The sequence below is a fragment of the Ailuropoda melanoleuca genome, chromosome 6 (genome assembly GCF_002007445.2).
Source record: "Ailuropoda melanoleuca isolate Jingjing chromosome 6, ASM200744v2, whole genome shotgun sequence".
NCBI lineage: Eukaryota > Metazoa > Chordata > Mammalia > Carnivora > Ursidae > Ailuropoda > Ailuropoda melanoleuca.
Window position 1 is genome coordinate 98589725 of NC_048223.1, and position 25621 is coordinate 98615345.

General features: G+C 45.0%; 2 protein-coding genes across 6 annotated transcripts in view; both read right to left on the reverse strand.

Annotated features, from left to right (window-relative positions):
• Nucleotides 1-181, reverse strand: part of TM9SF3 (transmembrane 9 superfamily member 3) — a 65946-nt gene extending 65765 nt beyond the window's left edge. The window contains exon 1 of the mRNA XM_034663612.1: nt 66-181. Within this exon, the coding sequence (XP_034519503.1) occupies nt 66-181 (116 nt within the window). The remainder of the gene's footprint in view (nt 1-65) is intronic.
• A 3896-nt stretch (nt 182-4077) lies between these two features.
• PIK3AP1 (phosphoinositide-3-kinase adaptor protein 1) overlaps nt 4078-25621 on the reverse strand; it is a 114456-nt gene continuing 92912 nt past the window's right edge. For 4 of the 5 annotated variants that reach the window (XM_034663053.1, XM_034663054.1, XM_034663058.1 and 1 more), the window contains 4 exons: nt 20580-20735; nt 15862-15932; nt 13807-13925; nt 4078-7512 (listed from right to left, as the gene is read on the reverse strand). In XM_034663053.1, coding sequence (XP_034518944.1) covers nt 7455-7512; nt 13807-13925; nt 15862-15932; nt 20580-20735 — 404 coding nt within the window. In that variant the 3' untranslated portion in view covers nt 4078-7454. The remainder of the gene's footprint in view (nt 7513-13806; nt 13926-15861; nt 15933-20579; nt 20736-25621) is intronic. The other variant, XM_034663055.1, reaches the window with a different exon arrangement.

A 25621-nucleotide genomic window follows, 5' to 3' on the forward strand; every position in this document is an offset into this window, starting at 1 on the left:
GCCCGTCTGGCCCCGCTGGGGCCCCGGGCCGGCCGCCCCTGGGCCTCGGGAGCGGCGGCGCGCACCCACGGCCTCGGCCTGGAGCCTCTTGCGGTGCCTGACCCGCGCGCGCTTCGGGCCGCGTCCGGGCGCTGGGAGCCGTGTGACCTTGTCCAAAACGTTTAGGTTTTCTGGTCCTCATTTTCCTGGGCTGTGAAATGGGGTGGGACCTGCAGCCTCTGGAGCTTGGGGAATCAGATCAGATAACCGTTTGCAGGCTCTCGTCACCGCCATGAATGAATCACGAGCGCCTCTCATCATGGGAGAATGTTAGACTCGTCCAGGAGTGGAGAAGTGTTTTAGAGTCACTTGACTATTTATCGGGCTCCTACTACTCGATCTTGTTGAAATTCTTACTCATTTATCTGTTCGATTATATTGTTGATCTCCTGTCCACAGACATAAAAACCGCTTGGAATCTGCCTAAGCAGAGATCCTGTGCACTGCCATTATTTCCTGTGCCTAGAACAGTGCCAGGCCCCGTAGTAGGAACTTAAAAAATGCTCGTCCTGTAAATAGGACACTACCATCTACACAGTCTCTAAGCCAAAAAGCTGAAACTTGTAGTGGGACCGTCTCTTTCAACCATCAGCAATCAACAAGTGGTAGAGTTTGGTCTCTTAGAAATGCCTCAAAAATTTATTTCCTCTCTTTCTTCTGCCGGTAACAGCCAACCTCCATCTCACTGCATTATTGCAATAGTCTAACAGGATCCTGCCACGAATCTTCCTTCCCTGTTTATTCTCCCCAACAGGTGCCAGAGTAATCTTTCTAAAAAGAAACCTGATTATATTCTTATTTAAAACACTCCTTGAGGGGTGGCTGGGTGGCTCCACCGGGTAAACATCCTACTCCTGATTTCAGCTGGGGTCATGTTCTCAGGGTGGTAGGATCCAACCGGCATCCAGCTCCTCGCTCTGGGGGTGTCTGCTGGAGATTCTCTCCCTCTGCCCCTTCCCCTGCTCATGCACCCTCTGGTCTCTCTCAAATTAATAATCTTTTAAAAATCTTTAAAAATCTTTTAAAATATTTTAATCTTTTAATGATCTTTTTAAAAATTATTTTTAAAACACTCCTTGAATTTTGTTTAAATAAATCATGGAATCACAGCTAAGATTTTCATCTGCCAGGCACTATTCTGAGGCCTTTACACCTGTTGACTCATTCAATCCTCACAAAAACCATGTGCAACAGGTCCTATTAGTATGTTCATTTTACAGGTATGATAACTGAAGCACGGAGAGGTTAAGTGGCTTGCTGAAAGAGCATTCAGTTCCAAGCAGGCTGGTTCCAAAATCAGTCTTTCTTGCTACTAACGGACCTCCATATGTATGACCATTTTAAAAAATGAACTAGACCTGTATGTACTGGCGTGCAGTGATATTAAGAGATACTTTTTTTTTTAGATGTATTTATTTGAGAGAGAGAAAGAACACGCATGAGCAGGAGGAGTAGAGGGAGACAGAGAGAGAATTTGAAGCAGATTCTATGCTGAGCACAGAGCTCAACATGGGGCTCGATCTCATGACCCTGAGATCACGACCTGAGCCAAAACCGAGAGTCAGACACTTAACTATCCACCCAGGCACTCCAAGAGATATTTTAAATGCTAACAAAATAGAGTGTAATCCCGTTTTATTTTTTAAAAGATTTTTATTTACTTATTTTGAGAGAGAGAGTGTGTGTGTCTGTATGAGCAGGGGGAGGGGCAGAGGCAGAGGTTGAGAGAGAATCTGAAGAGACTCGGTGCTGAGTATGGAGCCAGATGCGGGACTTGATCTTAAGACCCTGAGATCACGACCTGAGCCGAAATCAAGAGTCAGATGCTTAACCAACTGAGCCACCCAATGCTTAGAATATAATCCCATTTTAAATGGTCCTATATTAGTCTACTAGAGAAAACAAACTGAAAGATGATGATGCAAACAACTAACACCAGGTAAGTTTCTTCTTTGTACATACCTGTAAATATTTGGATGTTTTTTACAATGACCATGTGCTATGTATGTAATCAGGGGGGAAGATTTCTTGCTAAAGGACAGCCCTGTTAACAGGCAGCTGCACAATCATACCCTAATTTATCAGACTCCGACTTTACCTCCCACCAATCTCTATGTCCTGGCTTCATCCCTACATTTCCCAAATATACTATGTTTTTTATACTTGTGTGCCTTTGCCTAGAATGCAAATAAGTGGACAACCATTAGATACTCCTTCCAGACCTAACTGAATTATCACCTCTTCAGTGAAACCTTGCACGAACCCCTCAGGAAGTTGAGCATCCTTTCTTTGGGATTCCAAAAGCATTCCGTGTGTTTTGTCATAGTTACTATCTTTCATCTCCTCTTCTGTACTACATTTCGACCTTTAAAAAAAAAAAAAGCTTTAACAATTATTAATCCAGTAGAGTTTTCAGGGATGTGTATTTATTGTTTTTTAAAAGATTTTATTTATTTGAGAGAGAGAGAGAGAGCAGAAGCAGGGAGAGCGGCAGAGGGAGAGGGAGAAGCAGGCTCCCTGCTGAGCAGGGAGCCCAATGCAGGGCTCCATCCCAGAACCCTAGGATCATGACCTGAGCCAAAGGCAGACACTCAACCAACCGTTGGCCAGGCGACCCTACGTTCTGACATTTTACGATGGCAAGGACTATCACTTGTTCGTCTTTGTAGCTGTCCCAGCTGCTGGAATAGCGTTCATCACATCATAGACACTCAAACTATTTGGTGAGTGAACGAAGGAAGACATTAATAAGTAAAAAGTCAAACTGCATAGAGATTTACACAGTACTTTCTAGCCAGTCTACGAGACATCACAAGGCAGTACGTGATTAATCGCTGAATGAATTGCACACCAGTAATTGCTATAGAAATCAGAGGGGGCGTCTTATACATCTTTGCATATCCCCTAGAGCACCTAGCAAAGTGACTTGCTCATAGTGAAAGCTCAGTAAATGCTCCGTGAATGAATCATCACTGCTTTTGAATCAAGTGATGATGCGAAGTTGAAGAACAAGCAGAGTAAGTGCTGCATTTAGATGGATGAGCAGTTTCTTGCATGAACATCCATCACCAGCCCCCTCAGGAGTGAGGCTGCAAGCGCTCGTGCAGTGTTGTGGGGAACACTGCGCTGGCAATTGCTTGGGGGTGGAGAGGACACAAGAAAAATTTAAAGTATCCATTTGGGCAGCGGAGACTTAAAACCGGGGAATTACACACACAACAGAAAACAGGCAGGACAGTGTACAAAGAAAAAACCACACAAAACGTGACCAACTCTGCAAATATTCAAGGGGCAGTAAGAGCAATGGGCAAGAAGAGAAGAGGAAACTCTGGTGGAGTATTTGGAAAAGTTTAATGGTGGGGAAGAGCACAAAGGGTCATTAACTCAACAACTATTTAGCAAGCTCTACTATGTGCCAGGAATTCCAGTAGGTACTGGGAAATGATGATAAACGGCTTTAGGTGGTAAAAGTCTGATAATGGTAGGTATGAAAAGAAGGAATAGAAATTAAATAACTGGCTAGAGGAAAAGGAGTGTGGCTTCAAATATCTTTGGAAACTGATGACTTTACACTAAAAAATAGGACTCAGGAGCGCCATCAAAATCAGGGCTGTTCTGGGCACCTGGGTGGCTCAGTCGGTTAAGCGGCTGCCTTCAGCTCAGGTCACTATCCTGGGGTCCTGGGATCGAGTCCCACATTGGGCTCCCTGCTCAGCAGGGAGTCTGCTTCTCCCTCTGCCCCTTCCCACAGCTCATGCACTCTCTCCCTCTCTCTCTCTCAAAAATAAATAAAATCCTTAAAAAAAAAAATCAGGGCTGTTCTGTCAGACTAGGGAGTTAAAAACATTGCTGTAGCTTATTTCACCAGTTTCTTCATCTAGATTAACAACCCCATTCCCTGACACCAAAAGGGATGGGAAAAAACACGCTAGTGAAAAGGAACACCCTCCCCCTCCAATGGCTGTACAGCCTTTTTATGATAGTCCTATAAGACTCCGTTGGTTATAGGGCTTATGACCAGTAAATGATCCAGAAACCCACCATTTCAATCTTTTATTTTGATAAACATGATCTTCAGAAGTCTTGGTCTATAAATAACAACCTATCTTTTGATTTCCAATGTCAGGTACTGTTGGAGAAGGTAACTGAGAGAATGTGACCACCAGCTGGCCCTTGCACTGTACCCTGGCGGTCGGAAGATCCTCACCCCCTTCCCTGTCTTTGGAATATATACTCTGCCCACCATTTCCAAAGTGGGAGCTGCTCCAAGAACAGACTTGAGTGAGTAAGGTGTTGAGACCCTCTGGGCGGTATATGTGACTGAACCCAGTTACGGCCTCTCTATATGAACTTTTAAGACTCTGGTGGGCAGGTGAGGAGATCTACTTGCCTTATGGCTGCCCAAGACAAGCCTTGTATAGGGGCTAGTTTCAGATCACCTGAAATTTTCTTTGAAATTCTATTTCTTATTTCTTCTTTGTCATGTTTGTCTTTCTAGTTATTTACTTCTGGGGTGGGGCAGTTCCATTGCTATTTATCACTTTGTACCTCTCTTTTCTGTTCTAGCTGAAATGTTCTAGGCAGGGAAAAGCTTTGTAATTGTCCTAAGTTCTTTTTAGGAAGCAATCACCTAAAACAATTGGTTCTCAGACTGAAATAAAACTGTTATTAATGCTTCCTCAGCCAACCAGCTGTAAAACCACTATTCTTTGAAAGAGGAACACAGAAAACCATCTTATTTCCTGGTGGATAGGGGAGAGGGATCTAAAAAATCCCAACTACTGAGGTGACATAAGACAGGCTAGAACCTCCCTTTTTTAGTAAAAAGCAAGAAAAATGGAAGGGAGAATAAGTACTTAGCTTGACTTGTAAAACTACTCACTGAAGTAATTTACATACTATCACTTTGCCTAATTATGGCAAAGCATTAGGGATTATTCACATCATTAAATATGTCAAGTTAAATTATTTGATTGCAACACCAACCTCTTGTTCATAGTCTCTCAGTCTTCGTGCTTTGTTGCTTATATTGTGGGTTATCTGCTCACAGGTTTTAATAGGAGACGAAAGAAGAATACTGGCCTAGGAACTGGAGGACAATGTGCCTTGTACAGTTAGAAGCAAAGGCAATGACCATGAATACGACTAATAGCTTCATTTTCTATTGAACCAGCTCATAAAAAATCTTGGGGAAGGATGGTGGCGGCTGAGTTGTTTCCCAAAGCATCATACAGAGAACTTTTTTAACAGTCCCTTTGGATACCTACTTACAATTTACTTTCTGATCCTCACTCTATTGAAACCCATGGTTTTGTTACATAATATATTCCTAAAAGTTGGGTGTGTGGAAGTTGAATAAATGTATAATGGGTAGTTCTGTTTCCAGAAAATGAAGAATTTCACCTCATCATTAGAGACATTCTTTGATGACATGGAGCAGTTTGGACATGCATTGAACTCCTGACCATTTCCACCCACGCCTCAAGTGTGTCACATGTGTCACACCCAAGTTTCTAATCAGCACTTTCAATATTATGTTTTCTACTTACTTTCACAGAAGAATAAAATGTAATCAAATATTCCAGTATTGCACAGTGATGTGCATACAAAGAGGCCAACACCATTAGCTGCCAGTCCGTTTTGCCATGTTATTGATCTAAATGCTTATTAATCAGAGAATGTACAAAAATCTAAATTTGACATCTAAGAGGGGGCTTAGAGATACTGAATATTAAAAAAAGTGTAGCTTTTATCAAAATCAAATGTGCTTAAGAGATCATCTATAAATAAGAGGAAGGACAACCATACCAACATTATAATTTCTTGTTCTCCCTTTATCCCACATTACCCTCTTTCTCCCAAATAAGTGACAAGGAGAGTAAAGGAACGGCTGCAGAATGGCTACTATGTGCCAGGCATTGTGGTAGGTGATTTGCACAAACACTCTCTTAATGGCCACAGCCAATAGCATATTTTATGTCAGAAAAAAGATCCACGACCCAGAAGCTATTAATTTCAATACGGTCCTTGTTTGCTGGACCAATAAATGAAATTGGAAAAAGTAACAACAACCCTGAATCATTAGAAAAGAACACAATAAAATTGTACTTAAATAGATTATTAATACTGTGGCTTGTATGTATCTGTGTGGAATAGAGAATACATTTCATGAAAAATCACCAGATTTCTGATAATTTTTAAAGAAATGTGTCTGAACTAACTTTACAGTATGTTTAAGTATCAAATTAAGGATCTGTGCTTTAAAGGTAAATTTCTGTGCCAGTGACCCAAAATTAATGACATATTAGTGACATATGACAATTATGACACATTAATGGCTCTCTATTCTCTGTACAGATATCCCAAATCTAGTGGTAATAATAAGAAAATAGATAACTGTTTCTATTTTACAGTCTTCCTTTCTCTTCTGACCTCTTGGCAGAGAAAGAGTCAAGGATCCTTCTCCTTATGGCCAGAACTGATAAGACCTATAAAGCCCGCAGAACAATAAATGTGGTCATTGGTATCCCAGGCTTCTGGTTCCCAACCATTTACAGATGTCCCTTGGCAACAATACTGTTTTGAAAGCATACTGAAGTATAAATGCCCAAATTGAAAAAAATACTTGGTAGTCCCATGCCTGGGAGATAGGGAAGAAGGACACTTCTGGAAGGTCAATAATCAGTGACCAAATTTCTACATGTGGGCATTTCTTGAGGGAGAGTGATTGGCTATCTAGAGATTGAAAGTGTGGTGACCTGAAATTAAGAGACCCAGATTCTAAACACATCTCTTCCTCTGACCAACTGCATACTCTTAGTTTCTGTGGAACCTCAGATTTGCCTTCTATATAAAAGGAGTTAGGACTAATCCGTCTCCAAAGTCTTTTTCAGTTTGTTCCATGTGACTGGGCCTGGCATTTAGACACCCTCCTGAGCCTACAGAAAAGTTGAAGAACCATTTAAAAATCAGAACAGATCTCCTTACCCGAATACTGTACGTCTTAAATCATAACCACTTCTAGAAGTTAATCTGGACTAGCAAGTAAGTAAGGCCTAATATAAGTGCATTTCAGTAAAATCACTTGTAAAGTACATTTCTGATCAATCTTTTCAGGCTTCTGACATGCCAAATTTGAGGTAAGTATTCAATTCAGTCTTTATCCTTCCAGCAAACAAGGATATGAATCAATATACTTGGTGATGGTGAATAAAGTTCTTAGTTTTTCACTTCTTCATGCCTTCATAATCTCTTCTTCAAGGAAAGCCCAAACCAGCAGGGCCACAACAGCATCAGCCATGAGAGCAGGTCTTAAGGTCAGCAGTCCTGCTGTAAAACTCAACATGAAGACATCATTAACAGGCTGAAATGGCAAGTCTTGAAGTCCGGACGGAGGCAGGTTTTAGGAGGTGGGATCAGCGACCTCTGGGTGGAACAGGTGGAGGAGGATGGAAGGTCTCCCTGGTTGGAGGCCTGAGAAAAGATAAAGTAACTATTTTAAAATGAATTTGATTAACTAGTTCTTAGGTATCCATGGTTTGTTGCAAACTTGGTAAACTACTCAAAGAACATGTTCCGTAATCAATGAAACCATAGGGACTGCGGAGTGACATTCAGGCGGGCTGTGGATCACAACTTTAGCTGCACATTGGAATCACCAGGGGACCTTGAAAAAATACCAATTCCCAGGCTCTCCCCTAGACCCGTTCCTTCAAAACCTCTAGAGGATAAAGCTCAAGCATCCACAACTTTCTAACAGTGTCCCTCCCCCAACGAGTTACATTAACCATGTCTTTTATTTTCTGATGCTTTGATACCTGGAGCCTTGCTAATCCTGAGGGACTGCCCCTCCCATGGCAAACTAATTCCTGCAGATAGCAACTTGCTGATGAGCACACCTTTCGTATGCAAACGAACCAGTCCCAGCCTATACCCCAACCACTTCCTTTATGGGCTCTCACATTTGGGCCACTATCCATCTGCCCTAATCACACGAGCGCCAGGTGCCAGACAACTACGGGCCTTTGCCCCAGAGTCTACTGAAATTAATCAAACTAGCAGTCCTAAATCTGTTTACCCTACCTTCTTTGTGCCCTCCTGCAGAAACCACAATAAAAGCTGTAGCCCATGTTCCCCTCCTCCACTGCCTTTTCCCAGACTAAACCTGGTACTTCCCCAGCAGGCCCCCGTGGCATAAGGTGCCTGTCCTTTTGGGATCTGTGAGTACAATAAACTATCTTCTCAAGAGCAGTTGTCTCCTGATCTGTTGACCTTACCATACCGGAATAATAACAATGCCTTGGGCGCTGCGGGCTCAGTCAGTTAAACATCTACCTTTGGCTCAGGTCATGATCCCAGGGTCCTGGGATCTAGTCCTGCATCAGGCTCCCTGCTCAGCGGGGAGTCTGCTTCTCTCTCCACCCGAACCCATTGCTCGTGATCACCCTCTCTCTCAGATAAATAAAATTTTTAAAATAATAATAATAATAATAATAATAATAATAATAATGCCTATATTTTAAAACACCAGTGATTCAAATATGCAGCCAGGCAAGACATACTGTAGGAGGGGGTCCCTTAAGAGAAGAATTAAGAATTTTTAAATTCTGCTTCTCATAACTACTTTCTCATGGGATCACCTAAGTGTGTTATCCCAATTCCACATTTGCTTTCCTAGAAGCCCCCCCCCCCCCCCCCCCGCNACAGAGAGGTTCAACAATTGTGGCTGGTGTTTCCACATGTGTGCCGTAAAACCAATATTTGATTCTCTTGCAAGCAAGTCAATAAGTCAAGAAAGAGAGCTTTGTCCAGTGCTGTAATTGAACTGTGCTATCCTGGAGGTGCATAGTTGAGGACTGAATGAATCAATGATTAAATATTTACTAAATGTCTCTTGAATGCAAGTTTTACGTAGGTCAAGGAAATGACAAAGGAGTTGAAGAAAGGGGCTGTTTCAGGAACAAGGTGGGGAAGCAGGAATAGAAAAGAACTGCCATGAACATCCTCAGGAGGCCCTGCTGTGGCCTTCAGAAGTAGATGGTTTTGTGTAGTTGCCTCTTTATCCAGAAAAAACAAATGGACCATCTCCTTCTGCTTCCCTAACCTGCCCTCTGAAGCAGGGCTTACAGGAGAAGGCTGAAGGACAGTCAGGTAATACCACTTATAACCTGAGTAAGCTTAGACTTCTTCCTGGATTACTTGTTTGCTTGCTTGTTTCCTTCCTTCCTTCTTACCTTCCCTCCCCCCTTCTCAAAAAACACTTATCTACTATGTGTCTACTCCTGGGCATGGGATATAGCAGCAAGTACAGTGGACATGGAACCTGCCCTCACAGTGCTAAGACGGTAATGGAGAAACTGCATTGTTTTGATAGAGGAAGTTCAGAACCAGTGGGAACATATAGCAAAGGCAATTGTGCACACATCTGGAGGACAAGTTCAACTTCTCTGAACATGTTTCTCATCTGCCCAACAGAAGTACCTCCAGATACGTCCATCAAAGTGTTGTGTGAGGCTTGGAGACGACCATCGGAAAGGAGGTAGCACCGTTTGTGGCTCAGAGTAGGTACTCAAGAAGCAAAGCTAATAATTTTATTATTAAGAATAGAGATCTGTTCTTAGTCGTTTTCCCATGTATGCTCCATGAACCTTACAATTTATCACCCACCATGAAGACAGTCATGATTCCCTGCTGGCCGCTTTTCTTCTCTCTGCTGTCCCAGCCCAGGCAGCTGGAGTGGGCCTACCAGCAAATTATTTCTGTATTTTATTCTGATGAACAATACCAACCTAGGACTGGAAGTCCTATCTAAGGGAAATGGATTTGTGATTATAGACATATCAGAACCATGGAAGTAAAGAGTATTAAATCAGAATCAAGGGGTGGTCTATAGGGAGACAGCCTCTCCAGGACACTGGGAAGCTGGAGTTGGAAACACAAGTGCCCAGAGATACCCAAGAACTAGCTGTTTTCCCCTCCTTGTTGAGGATAAGGTCTTGTGGCTGATGAGTTTGGTTCAAGAACCCAGCAATCTTAATGTTGGTTAATGTTCTTTTAAAGCAGGACTGTTATTTAGCTGGTATGCTTTTGTATGAAAATATTTTTAAACTTCCCTATTAGTAAATCGCTTCTGTCCCAAGTACCCTCACTCCCTGACCACTCCAGCCCTTCCTAGGGACTCCACAGACCTCTTTGCAAGTCTGCATCTGAAATGTTACCTTCTGGCACTGTAGGAGGCCTCCGGAAGTGTGTTCTGATTAAACAGGACCTTGGCTTTGCCTTAATGGGGAGTGCACAAATTATTAGTGATTGACAAATCACTAGTAAATGGCAAAATATGTTTAAAAACAAAGCAGCAATGGCTCAGTAAGATTTGGGGTTTTGGTTTGTTTTGTTTTTTTTTCAATTGGCAGGACCTCACCTGTGAAGTGTGATATTGTTAGCTGCCCACTCTCTAAGGACCAATGCCCTGAAAGGGAAATGCTGTGCAAAGATAGAATGCATCTGCTCCCGTTCACCATCCACCTTCCCTGATTTGAAACACACTGAGAACTTAAAGATGGGGTGTGAAGCCTCTTTCCACTAATCTTTGACCCACCTGCCCTGTGGCAGATGACCTGTAGCTAACTTTTTAAGAGATGAGTAGTCTAACACAAACAGTACCAATCTCTCCATCCATCCATTGATTTGCTTACATGATAAATATTCATTAAGTTCCTGCTATGTTCCAGTTACTGTGCTAAGCACTGGGTCTGGGGACTGTAGAAAAAATGTTTTAATCAAAAACAGTTTCTATTCTTTCAAGGCTCACCATCCACTTGAGGAAACAGATATGTAAACAAGGACCATAACGTGGAGTGAATTATAATAAAGGTATTTGGAAAACCACAAGAAGGCTCATTCTGCATGAGGGAAGGCTTCATACAGGAGGTGGCGGTAGACTGAACCCTAAAGGATGTACAGGAAGTTTCTAAGCAGAGGTTGGAAGGGAGTAGGGAGAGAGCATTCCAGGCAAAACGCACAGATTGGGCAAAGACACGGTTCTAAATGGCACAGCTCACTGCGCATGCTGGGGTGGGACATCAGTGAATACAGGAGAAGGTGGGACTTGAGGCTAGACACGGCTAGGCCATGCTAAAAACTACAGCATTAAATGTGAAGGCTTTTATGCCAGGAAGTGACATCATCAGCAATTTCTGATCTAGAAAGCGCACTCTGGCGGCAATGTGGAGGAGGGAGGGAAGTGTGGGTCTACAAGGATGAACATAGGCACTGGCAGATGGAGACGGGGTGGATCGGAGAGCTGAAAGGGCAGGAGAATGGACAGAGTCTGGAGACATGCTCTGTGAGAGCTGCCAGAGAGGCAGGGTTGGAGGACGACGCCTGGGTTTGGTGCTTGGGCAAGTAAGAGAACCGTGCCATTATCTCAGGCTGGGAACTCACCAGAAGAAGACAGAGAATGGCAGGTGGGATGAATGCAGTTTTGCACCTGCTGTGTTTGAGCCATCTGTGGGGCATCTGGGTCAAGGTCGCCAGCAGAGAGTAGAACACAGAGGGCTGAGGGAGATGTGGAGGTTTGGTAGATGTGCCTCACTGGCAGCTCGAGTCCCAGGGACAGCATGTGGAGTGAGCAGAGGAAGAGACCAGGACTGGGAGGGGGTGACAAGCACTGCACTCCCAGTGCTGTTTGAGAGCAGAGGCACTCAGGAGACATGGGCAAAGAACAGTTACTGATTCCCAGATCTGGAAGTGGAGAGGAGACCCCCAAGGTCAGACTCCCCTATCTGTCAGCAGGTCAAACATGGAAGCCATTTATTGGCTTTATTATTTGTTCAAACATCTCCTCGTTTTATTATGTGAATTACATACATACTTACAAAACAATTGCATATTTGCAAATCTTTCTTTGCACCAAAAAGGCACCCAAAAGCCAAGCTCTATCAATTACAGGTTTCTTTGCAAACACCATTTCTTTGGTAAAAAGTGTTTTCCTCCTTTTTGCTCCCATTTTTATCAAAACATGCTTCCAGACTCCCCCAAAAGTTAATCAGCCATCTCTGTTTACACGTTTATATGTATCCCAATTTCTATCCTTTAATTTCTGGAACCTGTTTCTCTGGCTGTTCTCTTTTTCTCTCTTATTAACAAAATCCCACAGAGTCTTGCAGCTACAGTTTCAATCTTGACAACTATTTTCATCTTGGTGCAATTAGTTAACTGCCTCCAAACTCTTCAGTCTTCAGGAATAAAAGGTCTTAGGTCTTGGATCTCCTCCTATTGACACCTTGACCTTCTTGAGCAGGTGTCACAAAATGACTAAGACACTGGAGCCTCCAGGCGGGCACACCTAGCTTTGCCACACAAAACAAGTCTCAATCTAGTCCAAGCTCCAGTGTCTACATCTGCAAAATGAGATAATCCTAACTATCTATCTCTGAGAGCTATGGAAGGAACTGATACAATGCATTCAGTGTGTTGAACACAATACCTAGTACACACTCAATACAGCTTAGCATTATTACTATAGTTCTCCCCAGTCACCAACTATAGAATAATTTTCAAGCAACAGCACATTATGCGAATTGAGGGGACCGGACCAGATTATCGCTACGGGTCCTCCCAGGACTAACATTCTACTATGTGACCTCTAGTCTACACCAAGGAAACATGCCAGGGAACGTGACACCGCTTGCGACTGTGGGGGCTCCATGTAACAAGTGTCAGTATGTGAATGTCACTGGGAGGACACGCAAGGGGGGTAAACAGCAAAGGGAGAAATGGACAGACGCCTAGCTTCTCTTTCCAGAAAAGCCTCCTTGTTGCACTTTCTCAACAAATTGCACTGATGAGATTCATTTAAGTTTCAACATAAAAAAAAAGAAAAAAGAAAACCCAACCCTGGTTGAAAAAAAAAAAAGCTTCCCCCTTTTAATCATTTTCCCCCCACATTACGTTTTAGACATCAAAGAAATACATGCCTAAGACAAGCCTAGGCTTTCATTCCCAAGGCCCCTTTCTGCCTGGGCGGACACACAAACTAGCTTTGACCACTTTTCCTGTTACTCCACGAGATCTTGAAAAGGTTCCTACCAGAGGCCCGAGTACCATTATAAACAAAGACAGACATCAGAGCCCAACAAACACTCCAGACTTGTCTATCACCCATCTCCAAATCTCCATAGGCTCATTCTTCTCCTGGATAAGAAAAATCACTCATTCTGTTGAGGTTTACTATGGGCCAAGACGCCACTCTTACAACTCCATGAGGACGTTCTACTGTTTTACGATGAAGAATTGACTTACATGAAAGTGAAAAAATTCATCCAAGTTCACAAGTGACTTCTGGACACTGTACCCAGATAGTGTGGCACTGGAGCCATACTCCTCACCACACCAAGCTGCCCCCCACCTTTACTTTCATCCCCGATTCCTTCTCACCTCCTGGTCTCCAAAAGGCACTGTCCCCACAATACAGCCAAGGGAATGTGTTATTAGGGAGCCGAATTCTAAGCAAACATACATATTACTCCAAAAGTTGATGTCTACCAATGTACTTCATTGATGAAATATGGCATTTGTTATTTAAAGTATTCGCACTTGAATACAGCATCAAATTAATGAAGAGTCCACATTGAAATGCATCAAAAGTAGGCATTTCAGTTCACGCTGCACTCGTTCTTAGGTCATCTTAGATGTCCCCAAATCCTACTCTCCCCCAACTGGAATTCAGAGAGTGAGGAAAACATTTCTTAACAGCATCAATGTTACCTCTGTGAGGCAGCTCTTGGAGGTACTCTGGGGGGCCTCTCAAGGGTCAGAGTGGGTGTTCCTTCCACTTGTGGGGGGCCTGGGCTACGACTTCTGGTAACCTCAGGGACTTCGTTATCCTACAGCAAAAAAGATGAGAAAGAAAAGAGAAAGTTACATTAAGCAACAAGCATAACTGGACACCATTATCCCAAAAGCCTCAGTCCTCCTCAGGCTTTGGCTAAAGGTTATTCACAAATTGAGAATGAACCCAGAAACACCAGGTCAGCTTTCCATTGACGCCCACGGTCACTGAGGAGACAATGGTGCCCAAATTATCATTTATGGTCCTTGTTACTCAGAGCGCCCTCTGTGGGCTATCAAATTAGCATCACCTGAGAGCTTTCAAGAACTCCGGGCTCTCAAGCTCCTCCTCAGACCTGCTTGATCAGAACCTGCATGTTATCTTGATGAAGTCCCACAAGTTCATTTTTTTCTTTTGTTTCTCTTGCCTTTGGAGATGTGTCCACAATAGCTAAATTGTGGAGGAAGCCGAGATGCCCTTCAACAGACGAATGGATAAAGAAGATGTGGTCCATATATACAATGAAATACTACTCAGCCATCAGAAAGAACGATTACCCAACATTTGCAGCAACGTGGACGGGACTGGAGGAGAGTATGCTAAGTGAAATAAGTCAAGCAGAGAAAGACAATTATCATATGGTTTCACTCATTTATGAAACATAAGAAATAGCAGGGAGATCAGTAGGAGAAGGAAGGCAAGAATGAAGGAGGGTGGTAAACAGAAGGGGGAATGAACCACGAGAGACTATGGGCTCTGGGAAACAAACTGAGGGCTTCAGAGGGGAGGCGGTGGGGGATTGGGATAGGCCAGTGATGGGTATTAAGGAGGGCATGTATTGCATGGAGCACTGGGTGTTATATGCAAACAATGAATCATGGAACACTACATCAAAAACTAAGGATGTACTGTATGGTCACTAACATAACATAATAAAAAATTAAAAAAAAAAAAGAACCCGCATGTTAACAAGATCCTAGGTAATTCTTGCGCATATTAAAGTTCGAGAAGCTTGCTCTATATAACCAGATAGAGCTAGAGAAATTTTATTTTTAAACCAAAGTCCCTTTTTGGGACAGCAGAAGCGTGAGTGGTTCTCAGCCATGGGGTAATGAATATAAGCGGCTCACTGGAGGGGTGGACCGCCCCGAGGACCCTACCTCAGGGAGTCTCCTGGTTTGGCAGTGACCCATGTGACCCCCTCTTGCTCGTCCCAGCCACTGGTCAATGGATCAGAATAGACAGCCTGACCCAAACTGGGCCTTAGTCTAAGGCAGCAGCTCACCCTCTCCTCAGAGGCCTTGTGGCTCTCAGGGGACTATTTGCCACCATACACTCAGAGGAGCAGAAAAGGCCGGTGTACAGAGAGAAGAAAGCAGGTAAGCACAGGGAAGAAGAGACGAAAGAACACGTGGCCCTGGGGATACACGGAGCAGCAGCCTTGGCCCTGCCATTTCTCACTGCTCCTGATCCAGGCCCCCAAATGTGATCTCAACCCCCAGATTCCCTGATGGTCCTGTCATCCCACTCCTCCTCACAGATGCCCTTTTGGCTTAACCAGTCAGAGCGCATTTCTATTTCTCTCCCTCCCTCCCTTCCTTCTTTCCTTCCTTCTTCCCTCCCTCCTTCCCCCTCCCCCTCGCTTTCTTTTTATTGAGGTAAAATTCACATAACATAAAATTAACCCTTTTAAAGTGAACAATTCAGTGGCATTTAGTACATTCACAATACTGTGCAACCTCTGTCTAGTCCAAAAACATTTTCATCATCCCAAAAGAAACACTGTGCTCCCAGTTTCCCCCTCCCCCCAGCCTCTGGTGACCACCGAATCTACATTCTATCCGATTCTACCTACTCTGGATATTTTGTGTAAACGGAATCCTATAATACCTGACCTTTCGTGTCTGGCTTCTTTCACTGGGATTTCTATTTCCTGCAGTGGAATGACCCTTCAGACAAGAAAAATGGGGGGTGGGGTCCCCGGATCTCACCTCATTGTCCCCCTCCATCCCGCTGCTTACACTGAGGAGGCTCCGGGTGCTGGATCGGTTGCTCGCACTGCCTGAAGGGTACAAACAAAATTAGCTGCACTGTGGATTCTCTCGGGCTAAAATAAAATGCAGAACTCCAGCACTGACTCAGTTTTACTGATAGAAATAATACATAAGCTGTGAATATGGGATCTTTAATGTGCTGCCACCTTATACCATTTTATTAGTGTTTAGTTTTTCTTTCAGCATATAATGAAATGGTTCACCTTTTTGCTACCTCTTTTTTTCTTTTTTCTTTGCTTTATAGTCACCGTTTACTGAGGGCTTACCACATATTACATGCTTTAAAAACATGACTGCATTAATCCCTATGAAAATCCTATCTGATATTAGTGCTCTGGTTTGACAGACAAGAAAGCAGAGATATTCTATTTCTTACTTGTTCAGTGGTATTTCTAAAATATGCAAACATCTTGTTGTTGAAGTTTTTTACTTATTTAGGAATTATAGCAAGCAGGTAATCATATATATCTTCCAATAAGGGGCCAGTTTGATACAAACAAAATACAAAACACAAACTCCAAAGCATAATTTATGCTCACAGCAGGAACTATGATTGTGTGAGTTTAGGTGCTCAAGGCTTTTGAATTGGGAATTTATCACTGACCTATCTTATTAGAATAGCACTATCCAATAGAACTTTCTGGAAATGTTCTATTGTATACTATCCAATATGTTCTATTGTATACTATCCTGGTAGCTAGTGCATACCAGGAACTGAGGAACTAAATTTAAATTTTATTTAGTTTTAATTAACTTAAATTTAAATATCCATATATGGCTAGTGGCTACCATACTGGACTGCACAGAATTAGAGCAAGCTCAAATATGTGATGATCCAAGAGCAAAAAAAAAGAATAACAGTCCGTCGACTAAGACACAAAAAACTGACTTTAATTTACCACTATTGCCACTAGCAGTATTGCCAGATCTTAGGTTGACTGAATTTCCACTTAAAACCATTCCTCATCATACTAATTTATAAGTAAATAGTCTTAGTTTTAACTTCATTATGGTATCAACTTTGACCTAATTAATTAGGATGTGAGCTGAAATTCAGCAAGTTAAGATTATAATTTTGGATCATTTCTTGGGGGTAGATTTTTACATTTAAAATAATATATCAAAATACTTAATAAGCCAAGGGATTCAGAGTTTGCTTTTTAAGGAGCACATGACCCTTTTCTTTTCTATTCAGTTATCCATTCATAACAATGTCCACTTGGCAACAATGTCCCCATCCCACCCCTATCCACAAGGCTAAAACCTCAGGCTCCAATGCTCAGGAAAAATGCTGTGGAAACCTTTCCAGATTCCCTCAGTGGAAGTAACCCTCCAGCCCATGGGCTCCCAGTCCTGTGGAGCCAAGCCTCCTGTCATTCAACACCATTCTTCATCCCACTCCCTCACAATGAACCAGCCTCCTTCCAAAGGTTGTCTGCTGGGAGAGAGCAGAAAGCTGTCCAGGCACCAGCTCCAGGACCCTAGAAATTCACGCTCATCAGCTCCCATTGTGCCTTCCCTGGCTGTTCCTAAATCTTTAACCCTCAGAGTTTGGCTTTGAACCTTGGCTCCCTGGTCCATCTGCCCAGGTCCTTTACCCTCCCCAGGCTGACCTGCTTACCCACATCCCCTCTGGACTGCATAGTTGGTAGGAGGCTCTGGCCCCCATCATCATCCCTCTTGCCAGGGGGGAGGAGGGCAGCGCCTACCTCTTCCAGGCCTCTGTCACCAGGAAGAAAGATCAGACAAGCATCATGCTAGTTTTATATTTTCCTTACTCCATTACAAGCCCCCTGAAGATGGGCTCCATTTCTTTTTCATCTTTATGTCTCGAGTGTATAGTCTCGCTCAGAAAGCATAGAGCAAACCTTAAATATTTAGTGGGTAAATGAATGGGGGGAGGGGATGACCAAATATAGTATGACCCTTGAGAAACATGGACCCGACAATCTACGAAAAGGTTAAAAGCCTTTCTGTAATAAAATTTGTGTTCTGTTAAACATAACATTAATATTCTTAACTAAAATCTTAGTTATGACCAGATTTAACCTGCAACTGTTTTTCTGTGGTTCCCAAGAGATGACAGTTGCATCATAATAAAAATAGTACTGTTTTCAGGGTGTGACCCTGGCGGGAAAAGGGCAGTTGATAGATCAGAGATGGGCCATCTTCACTCTGTCTCCCTGCCCTGGGGACTATACTTATTTGGAAGGCAGTGTGTGCCGATGCTTAAGTGCATAGAAAGATCGGGATGTGAATCCCAGACCTTCTGCCTACTTGGCCTGTGACCCAGGGCCTAACCTCTCCAAATGTCCATTTCCTGATCTAGAACTCCCAGCATTGTTGCATGGAATGGATTAGGTCATACGGACACATGCTTGGCACGGGGCCAGCAAGAGGAAGCATCTGACTGACGGCAGCAGCTCCCATCACTTCGTCAATCCCAAGATCCATTAGTGACCCACAGACATTCACCTCTCAGGATCCATGCCTCTGAACAGCCCCTTCCTTCCCTCCTTCCAGGCTTAGCTATGTGGCTTGCTCTGATCAATCTGACATTAGCGAGTGTGATGCAAGGCAAAGCATGATAAGCACTTGCACACTGGGGCCTATCCTCCTGGAATGTTCCCTTTCTGGATTTTGTTACCATATGAGAAGTTCAGGCTACTGACTTAGAGGTCATATGTAGAGAGGCCCCGAAGGATGACAGACCACCTGGGATGGTCCCACCCATGCCGGCCTTACAGCTGAGGACACACACGGGAGTGACCCCAACTGACCCACGTGGAGTGGAGATGAACCATCCCCATGGAGCCTTGCCCAAGTGCAGAATCAAGTATCAATAAATGGTTGTTTCAAGCCACTGCGTTTTGGGTGGTTTGTTACACAGCAATAGAAAACGGAAGCTGTGTAGCAGGACTGGATGCAGGCAACAGCCACAGAGTAGAGAAAAACCCACTGGTCTGACATTTAATGACACTTTCCAACCAGATGAGCTCGCCATCCCTGGGCAATAAGCCATTGCACAAGGTAAGAAGTGCAGTTTATGCTTTCCATTCTGTTTTCACCTCAAAGTAAAACATACACATAAAATCATTTAAATTAATCTGAACCTGAAATGAGTCCTTTCCATTTGTCTTGTTAAATTTCCCCTCTTCTCCTCCCCGGAATGCCCTGCTCTCACCCCGAGAGGATCTGTACCACTTTTCTCCTCCACCACACATCTGAGAGACGGGCCACCTGCCTTGTGCTTCCTCAGCCACCTGGGATCACTGGGAAAACCTCTCCATTTCTGAACTTGCCAGAATTCTCTAAATTGCCTCAAGAGAGTTTTGGATGCACATTACCACCCCCATTATGGAAGGAGTTTTCTCCTCTGCCCTGTTGAGGCCTCCCCTGTGGTCATGTGATAGGCTTTGGGTCTGTTTCAACAGGTGGTAGTGGCAGGAACATGAACCTGAAAGGAGACCTGGGCCTGCTCCCACCTTGGCGTCACTGTCTGTGTGACCTTGCACACAAAGCTCTGTCCTGCTCTGGATTATAAGTACTCAATCTATAAAGTAAGAAGGGAGACTAGTGCCAGGGTTCTTGACCTCAGTCCATGGACGGGCAACCCTCTGTGTAGACGTATGTATACACACACCCATGCATTTCTCTGCGAAGCACATCCAGAGCACAGATCAGATTCTCAAATGGTCTGTGATGCAGAAAAGATTGGGAAGCCCTGGGGTTAGATGACCTTCCTGTCCTCGTATCCATTTGGGGGTTCTCTGCTTCACATTTAAGGAGCCACGAGTCCTGAAATTCAGTCCTGAGTCTCCTACTCTTTCATTGCTCTCCTAGCTGTTTTGATAACACTAAACTGTACGAAAGAAGGGAAATTCAATCTCATCTATTCTGCTGGTGAAGCAGGTGCGTCTGAGGTCTGCTAACACCGCCCTGGATACGGAAACAAAGCCCCCACCTCCTGCGTGTCTATCAGCAGGTGTTGTCTGTTGCAATCAGACTCTATCAAGCTTTCAAACCAAAATGTCTTCCACATTTCCTAACTGGATCCTCAACTCATCCATAAAGTTGGAATTCTCAAATGTGAGTCCACTGTTTCCTAATGTTTCTGACTTCAGCCCTTTCCTTCCCCTTACCATAGCTGAAGAAGCAGAAAGGATACTGGTTAAGAATCCGGGTCCCGGATCCAGGCTCCCCGAGTTCAAATCCTAACACCACCACTTACTAGCTGCTTAACCTAGGGCAAGGCACTAAGACTCCAGTTTCCTCCTCGGTAAATACAGGTGGTAGTGCCTATCCAGAGGGTTATTGTGAGAATTAAATCAGAGAATCTATAGAAGAGGCTTAGCATAGAGTAAATGCTCAATAAATGTTAACTAGCGTGATTACTAGGTTTTTCTAGTTATAAAAGAACAGTGTAATAAATTATTACACAACCTGGCTTCAGGGGATATTGATGTAAAGGATCTTTGGCCCTCTGAAAAAAGGTACACTGCACAGGCTAAATGTCCCCCATTTCTTACACCCCCAAACCCAAATCAGGCTCCCACTGGGATGTGCGGGGCTCACGTTAGAGACTGCTCCCAGAGCGCAGAGGTGCCTGCGGGAACGCAGCCCTGAAGGCGCGCCCCTCCCCCGCCCCTGCTCACTTGCTGTGCTGGAGGTACTATCCGTTTTCCAGTCCCCTCGCCTTAGCTCCGTCCTTGGGGGGAAGATGCTTTTCCTGGGGCCACTCTCATAGACTCCAAACTCCACTTTCCCAGGCAGGGGCTGTGAGGGCCGAATTGGGACCGTGATCTCCAAGTCTGGAATTAGAAGAAGGAGAGATAAGCGTCAAGGCACCAGACTGCGACACGCGGAACTCTTCAGCGGCTCCCTCTCCACCTGCCTCCCTGGCTTGAACCTGGAGGGTGCCTGGCAGGGAGGGCAGGGGAGGGAAGCGAGAGGGCTTGGGAAGGGGGAGGCGGCCCTGCTCAATTCAACACCGACCCTCCGCTGACTCCTGTGTGGCCATCGCTGTGTGACAGAGCAGAGGGGTGGAGGCCTGTGAGAGAGCCAGACAGATGCTTCCACATGGGGCGGAGAGCCCGCAATTAGGGAAAGGTCTGGGGCTGCAGGTCTGCCGCTCCCCAGCTGTGGGATGTGGATTACTTTCCTTTCAGAGGGGGGACTCATGAGCACTGTTGATCCTAATAACTGGTTATCCTGTGCACCAAGCAGAGTTCTGCGAAATGAAATAAATACTATTATCATCATTCCCCACAGAAACTAGTTACAGAAAGGTGAAGTAGCATGTGGCCAGCAAGTGGGACAGCTGGAATGTGAGCCCGGCTTCAGAGTCCAGGCTCCCAACCACTACTCATACAGCCTCCGAATCCCTCAACAAATGATGGGTGCTGGGTGCGTGATCTGCAACTGACAGCAACAACCCAGAGAGCTAATCAGCCCCATAAAAGATTTTTGAGACTTGCAAGGCTGATCAGCAGCTTTGGACCCGACAGACGTAGATTATTCCTTTTCTCTGCACAGCATTAAACTGGTCTCTTGACTGGCTTAGGCCTGCCCAGTAGCTGGTCTTTACTCCTCTCTAGATTTGTACCCCTGGGTTCTAGATGGAGAACAAAATATCTGTGGGTGCCCATACCCCACCTCCTCCCCAGGAAAGTGTGAACACCAGGTGAGCTCGTGTCACAGGGCTCCTGTGATGCCCTGAACGTCCCCAAGTCCGGGGGCAGGGCCTCTGGGAGAGGTGTGAGCTCCGTGTACTTTCGGGCTGTGTGCTCTTATCTTCACGGCACCACTTCCTTCTCCACCTCGCCTCTGCTGGGGGCTGGGTGTGGCCGGGAGTGCAGGGAGTGCAGGGAGTCCGGGAGCAGAGGTGGCTCCACGTGCCAGAGCCAGAGTCGGCCTGAGAAGGGCAAATGGGGAAACTACACAACCGTAGGAAAGAGGAAGTTCGAGGACAGGGCAGACCGAGCCTGTGGGAAACAGTCCACATGGAGGATGTTACAAACCTGGCCTGTGGTTTAAGCGGACCTCACAAGTGCCTCAAGGGGAGATCAGTTCCAAGTGCAGTGTTTGGTCCTAGTATTAAACCAGCTTTCTAGGTCTCCGTGTGACACAGATCTTTCTCACACCCTCCGGCGCGCCTCGCTACGACCGACAGAGCAGAGCAAGCAGCCACCTGAGCCTGGAGCCACATGGGCAGATGCTGGCTGGCTGTACCTGCACGTGGGTGTGAGCCCAGAGTGTCTCGGGGCCCAAACAGGCATCATCCTTTTATTTTTTTTTTCCCTCAGCTTTGACCTAGTATTTTTTTTTTAACAACACTCTCTTAAAGGGAGGTTCCTATCTGCTTAATTCACTTCAATGCAGCAATTTTCTACCCTCAACTGGTTCGATGAGGAAGGAAAGTAAAATACACAGGAAAAAAACATGGGGAGTCAAAAGCTCAAAAAAATCAAGTAAAGCCAGTCTACATGTCTATAAAATCCTGATACTCTTGAAAGAAAGAATGCCACGCATAGTAACCAGCAGTGTATCGCATGGTACTTCTCCCAGAGTGTGTCCACATGGGTCATTACACCTCCCCTGAACTTTACTTCTTCCCCGTGAAGTTGAGTCAGGTACAAACAGGGATGAGGAAACTGAGGCACAGAGTGGTTAAAAGGATTGTCCTGGATCATAAAGTGATGCAGTGATTTGAGTGGAGGGATGGGAGCCCAGGCTGCCTGGCCCCTGGGCTGCTCCTCCTGGTCCTGCCCCAGATGAGCCCCAGACACACCCAGAACGCAAATCCGGACTGTCTTCTTTGGGGGTGTTCAACAAGTCACAGGCCATGCCAGCCCCTCTGAGCTACACCATTAAAGTTCTGCACCATCCCAGCAAAAACAAAACAACTCCCCAAGGCTGAAGAAAGACTAGCACGTTATTATGAACAGAATCTTACTTTTTAATTATCCTTGGTATGCTAACCCAAATTAAAGAAAAATAGTTATCATTTTTCTTTCCTAAGGCAAATGAGATTTCTAAATGAACAGAGTCAGCCCTTATGTTTAGAATGGGCTCTGTTCCTAGAAAAGGACCTTAAGTAGAAATGCCATTTGTCAACCCTAATTCTCCTACAGATTGATGTTACCCTGTGTCAATGGTTTCTAAATGCTTTTCTTTTTCTTTCTCTTTTTGGCGGGGGTGGGGAGGAAGCAGGTTTTTTTTTTACAGATTATATTTATTTATTTGAGAGAGAAAGAGAGAGAGTGAGAGATTGAGAGAACAAGTGGGCGGAGGGGCAGAGAAAGCAGCAGACTCCCCGCTGAGCAGGGAGCCTGATGCAGGACTCGACCCCAGGACCTGGGATCATGACCTGGGCTCAAGGCAAACGCTTAATCAACTGAGCCACACAGGTGCCTGGGGAAGCAGATTTCTTTCCTCTGGTGAAAACAGAAGCTCAATGTGGAAAACAGATTTTTTTTTAAAGGAGCTACAATGGTCAAAGCAGAGTAGGTTGCCCTACACCTGTCACAATCCTAATCTCTTCCCCCGCTTTCTCCTACCCTACCCCCAGTGCCTACCCTTTACTCCCACAAGCACACTTAAGCAGCGCTGGGGCTACTCAGGGTGAAATAGCCCATTACAAGTTAGTATGCTACTAAATACATAATCACATTTTATGGAGCTAAGTAAAATGCCATATTTGGTCAACCATCAAGGATGCCCACTGTTTGGCAGATGATCTGATGCCCTTGGGTCTCCCCATGGAGGATAGGGTCCAACTTCCAGACTGCCTGAGGCTTTCTCTGATACCTAGATGACAAGCACCTCTCCCCCAGTGGGCCTCACCCAGACACGGGAGCTGGAGAAGAAATGCCCCAGCTCTCTGGCCCCTTTCGAGGTGCTGTCCATTGACTCCCAGAGTCTCCAGGGACAAGAAGCTCCAGTCTCCATAGTGGTAATGGCACCTTGCTGACCACCTCTCTCTCCCTCTCTCACTTCCCTCCTCCCTGTGTTCCCTGGGATCATCGCCCATGTCAGCTATTTGCTCTCAAATCCTTGTCAGGGAAGAAAAAGTTCTAGAAATGGATCGTGGTAATGGTTGCATGATATTGTAGATGTATTTAACACCACTGAATTGTACATTTAGGCCCAATGATATGTTACGTGTATTTTACCACAATAAAAAAACAAAAACAAGGGGCACCTGGGTGGGGCTGTCAGTTAAGCGTGACTCTTGGTTTCAGCTCAGGGCCTGATCTCAGGGTTGTGAGATCGAGCCCTGCATCAGGCTTCACACGAGCACAGTCTACTTGGGACTCCCTCCCCGCCTCCCATTGCCTCTGCCCACTGTGCTCTCTCTCTCTTTCTCAAATAAATCTTTAAAAAAATGAAAACGAAAGGCAACTGATGGGTAGAACATTCTCCCTATGGTGGGGTTGCTTGTGGTCCCCAGTTATTCTTAGTGTCAAATTAGATATGGTTTAATTTTCTAATAGTTATGACATTAATTAAAGCCCCTAATGTAAAAAGTAAAAATACTTAACACCTCCCGATAAAAGTCCTAGTCAGAGGGTCTTCCTCTTGAAGAGTAGAGGGGAAGGGGAGCAAGGGTATTTAACCAGGTTCCTTTGAAAAAATGTAGACCTTGACCATTCTACTGGAGAGACGCTGCTGGGTATCACTTATTCAGAGCCTGATTAGCTTTGGGTGAACTTTGCATAATGTTCCAAAACCCAGGATTCCAGGGCTGGAGCCTGGATGGCGAGTCCCAGCTGAGTACATGCACTCTGGGAGGCCCTGCCTGAGAGGACACCAGCTGCCGTCTGGGTGGCCGGGTTGTAGAGTGCTTCTATGTGCCAGGCACCGTGCGAAGCCCCAGTTCTCAGCCCTAACTTGTTCGATCCTCACAGAAACCCTAATGGGGGAGGCACTTTTATTTGCACCACTTCGCGGATGAGGACTGAGGCTCAGTTGGGGGACCGATCTTGTCCATGGTTCCCAGCTAGTTAGGGGTGAGCAGCGGCTAGGAACTTGACCCCAACTCTGATGGCCCCAGGGCACATGTCTGTACCCTTTACTCCCCAGCACGTGTGTGTGTCTTGCTTCAATATCTCCACTGGTTGGGTGGAAAAGGTGTGATGACACCCAGTGGGCTCAGTTCCGGAGCCCCGGCGGCCCAGCACTCACAACTCCAACACTACAACTCCCCGGCCCCCAAACACTCATGCACCACCAAATCGCAGCTTTTTTGAGGCTGCCTATGTGTAAAAGCATGAAATGTTTCATTTAATCCAGGCTTCTATCTTTGGGCTCATGTGCGCTAGTTTTAGAAAGCACCTCCTCCCTTTTCCCACCTAGAACCGATTGTCTGACCCTAAGATGACTACGCAGGTCTTCAACCAGATTTTTTGCCTTCTCTTCTTTCTCCTCCCTTCAGCCAGGAGGGCAAACGTGTGAGCCTGGGTAGTGGAATCATACATTTAACATCTAGCCACCCAAGCAGACATTTTAGGATGACCTCTCTGACCTTCTGCTATGGTTATAACCTCTGTATGCCTCTTTTCCCAAACGGTCAAAATCATTAATGTTCACTAGGCTAGAACCACATGCAAAACACTGTGCTAGGCATTGTTGGGCAGGCTCCAGCTGGGAAAACCAGACCTACACAAATAAAAGACTAACGCATAAACTACCCAAT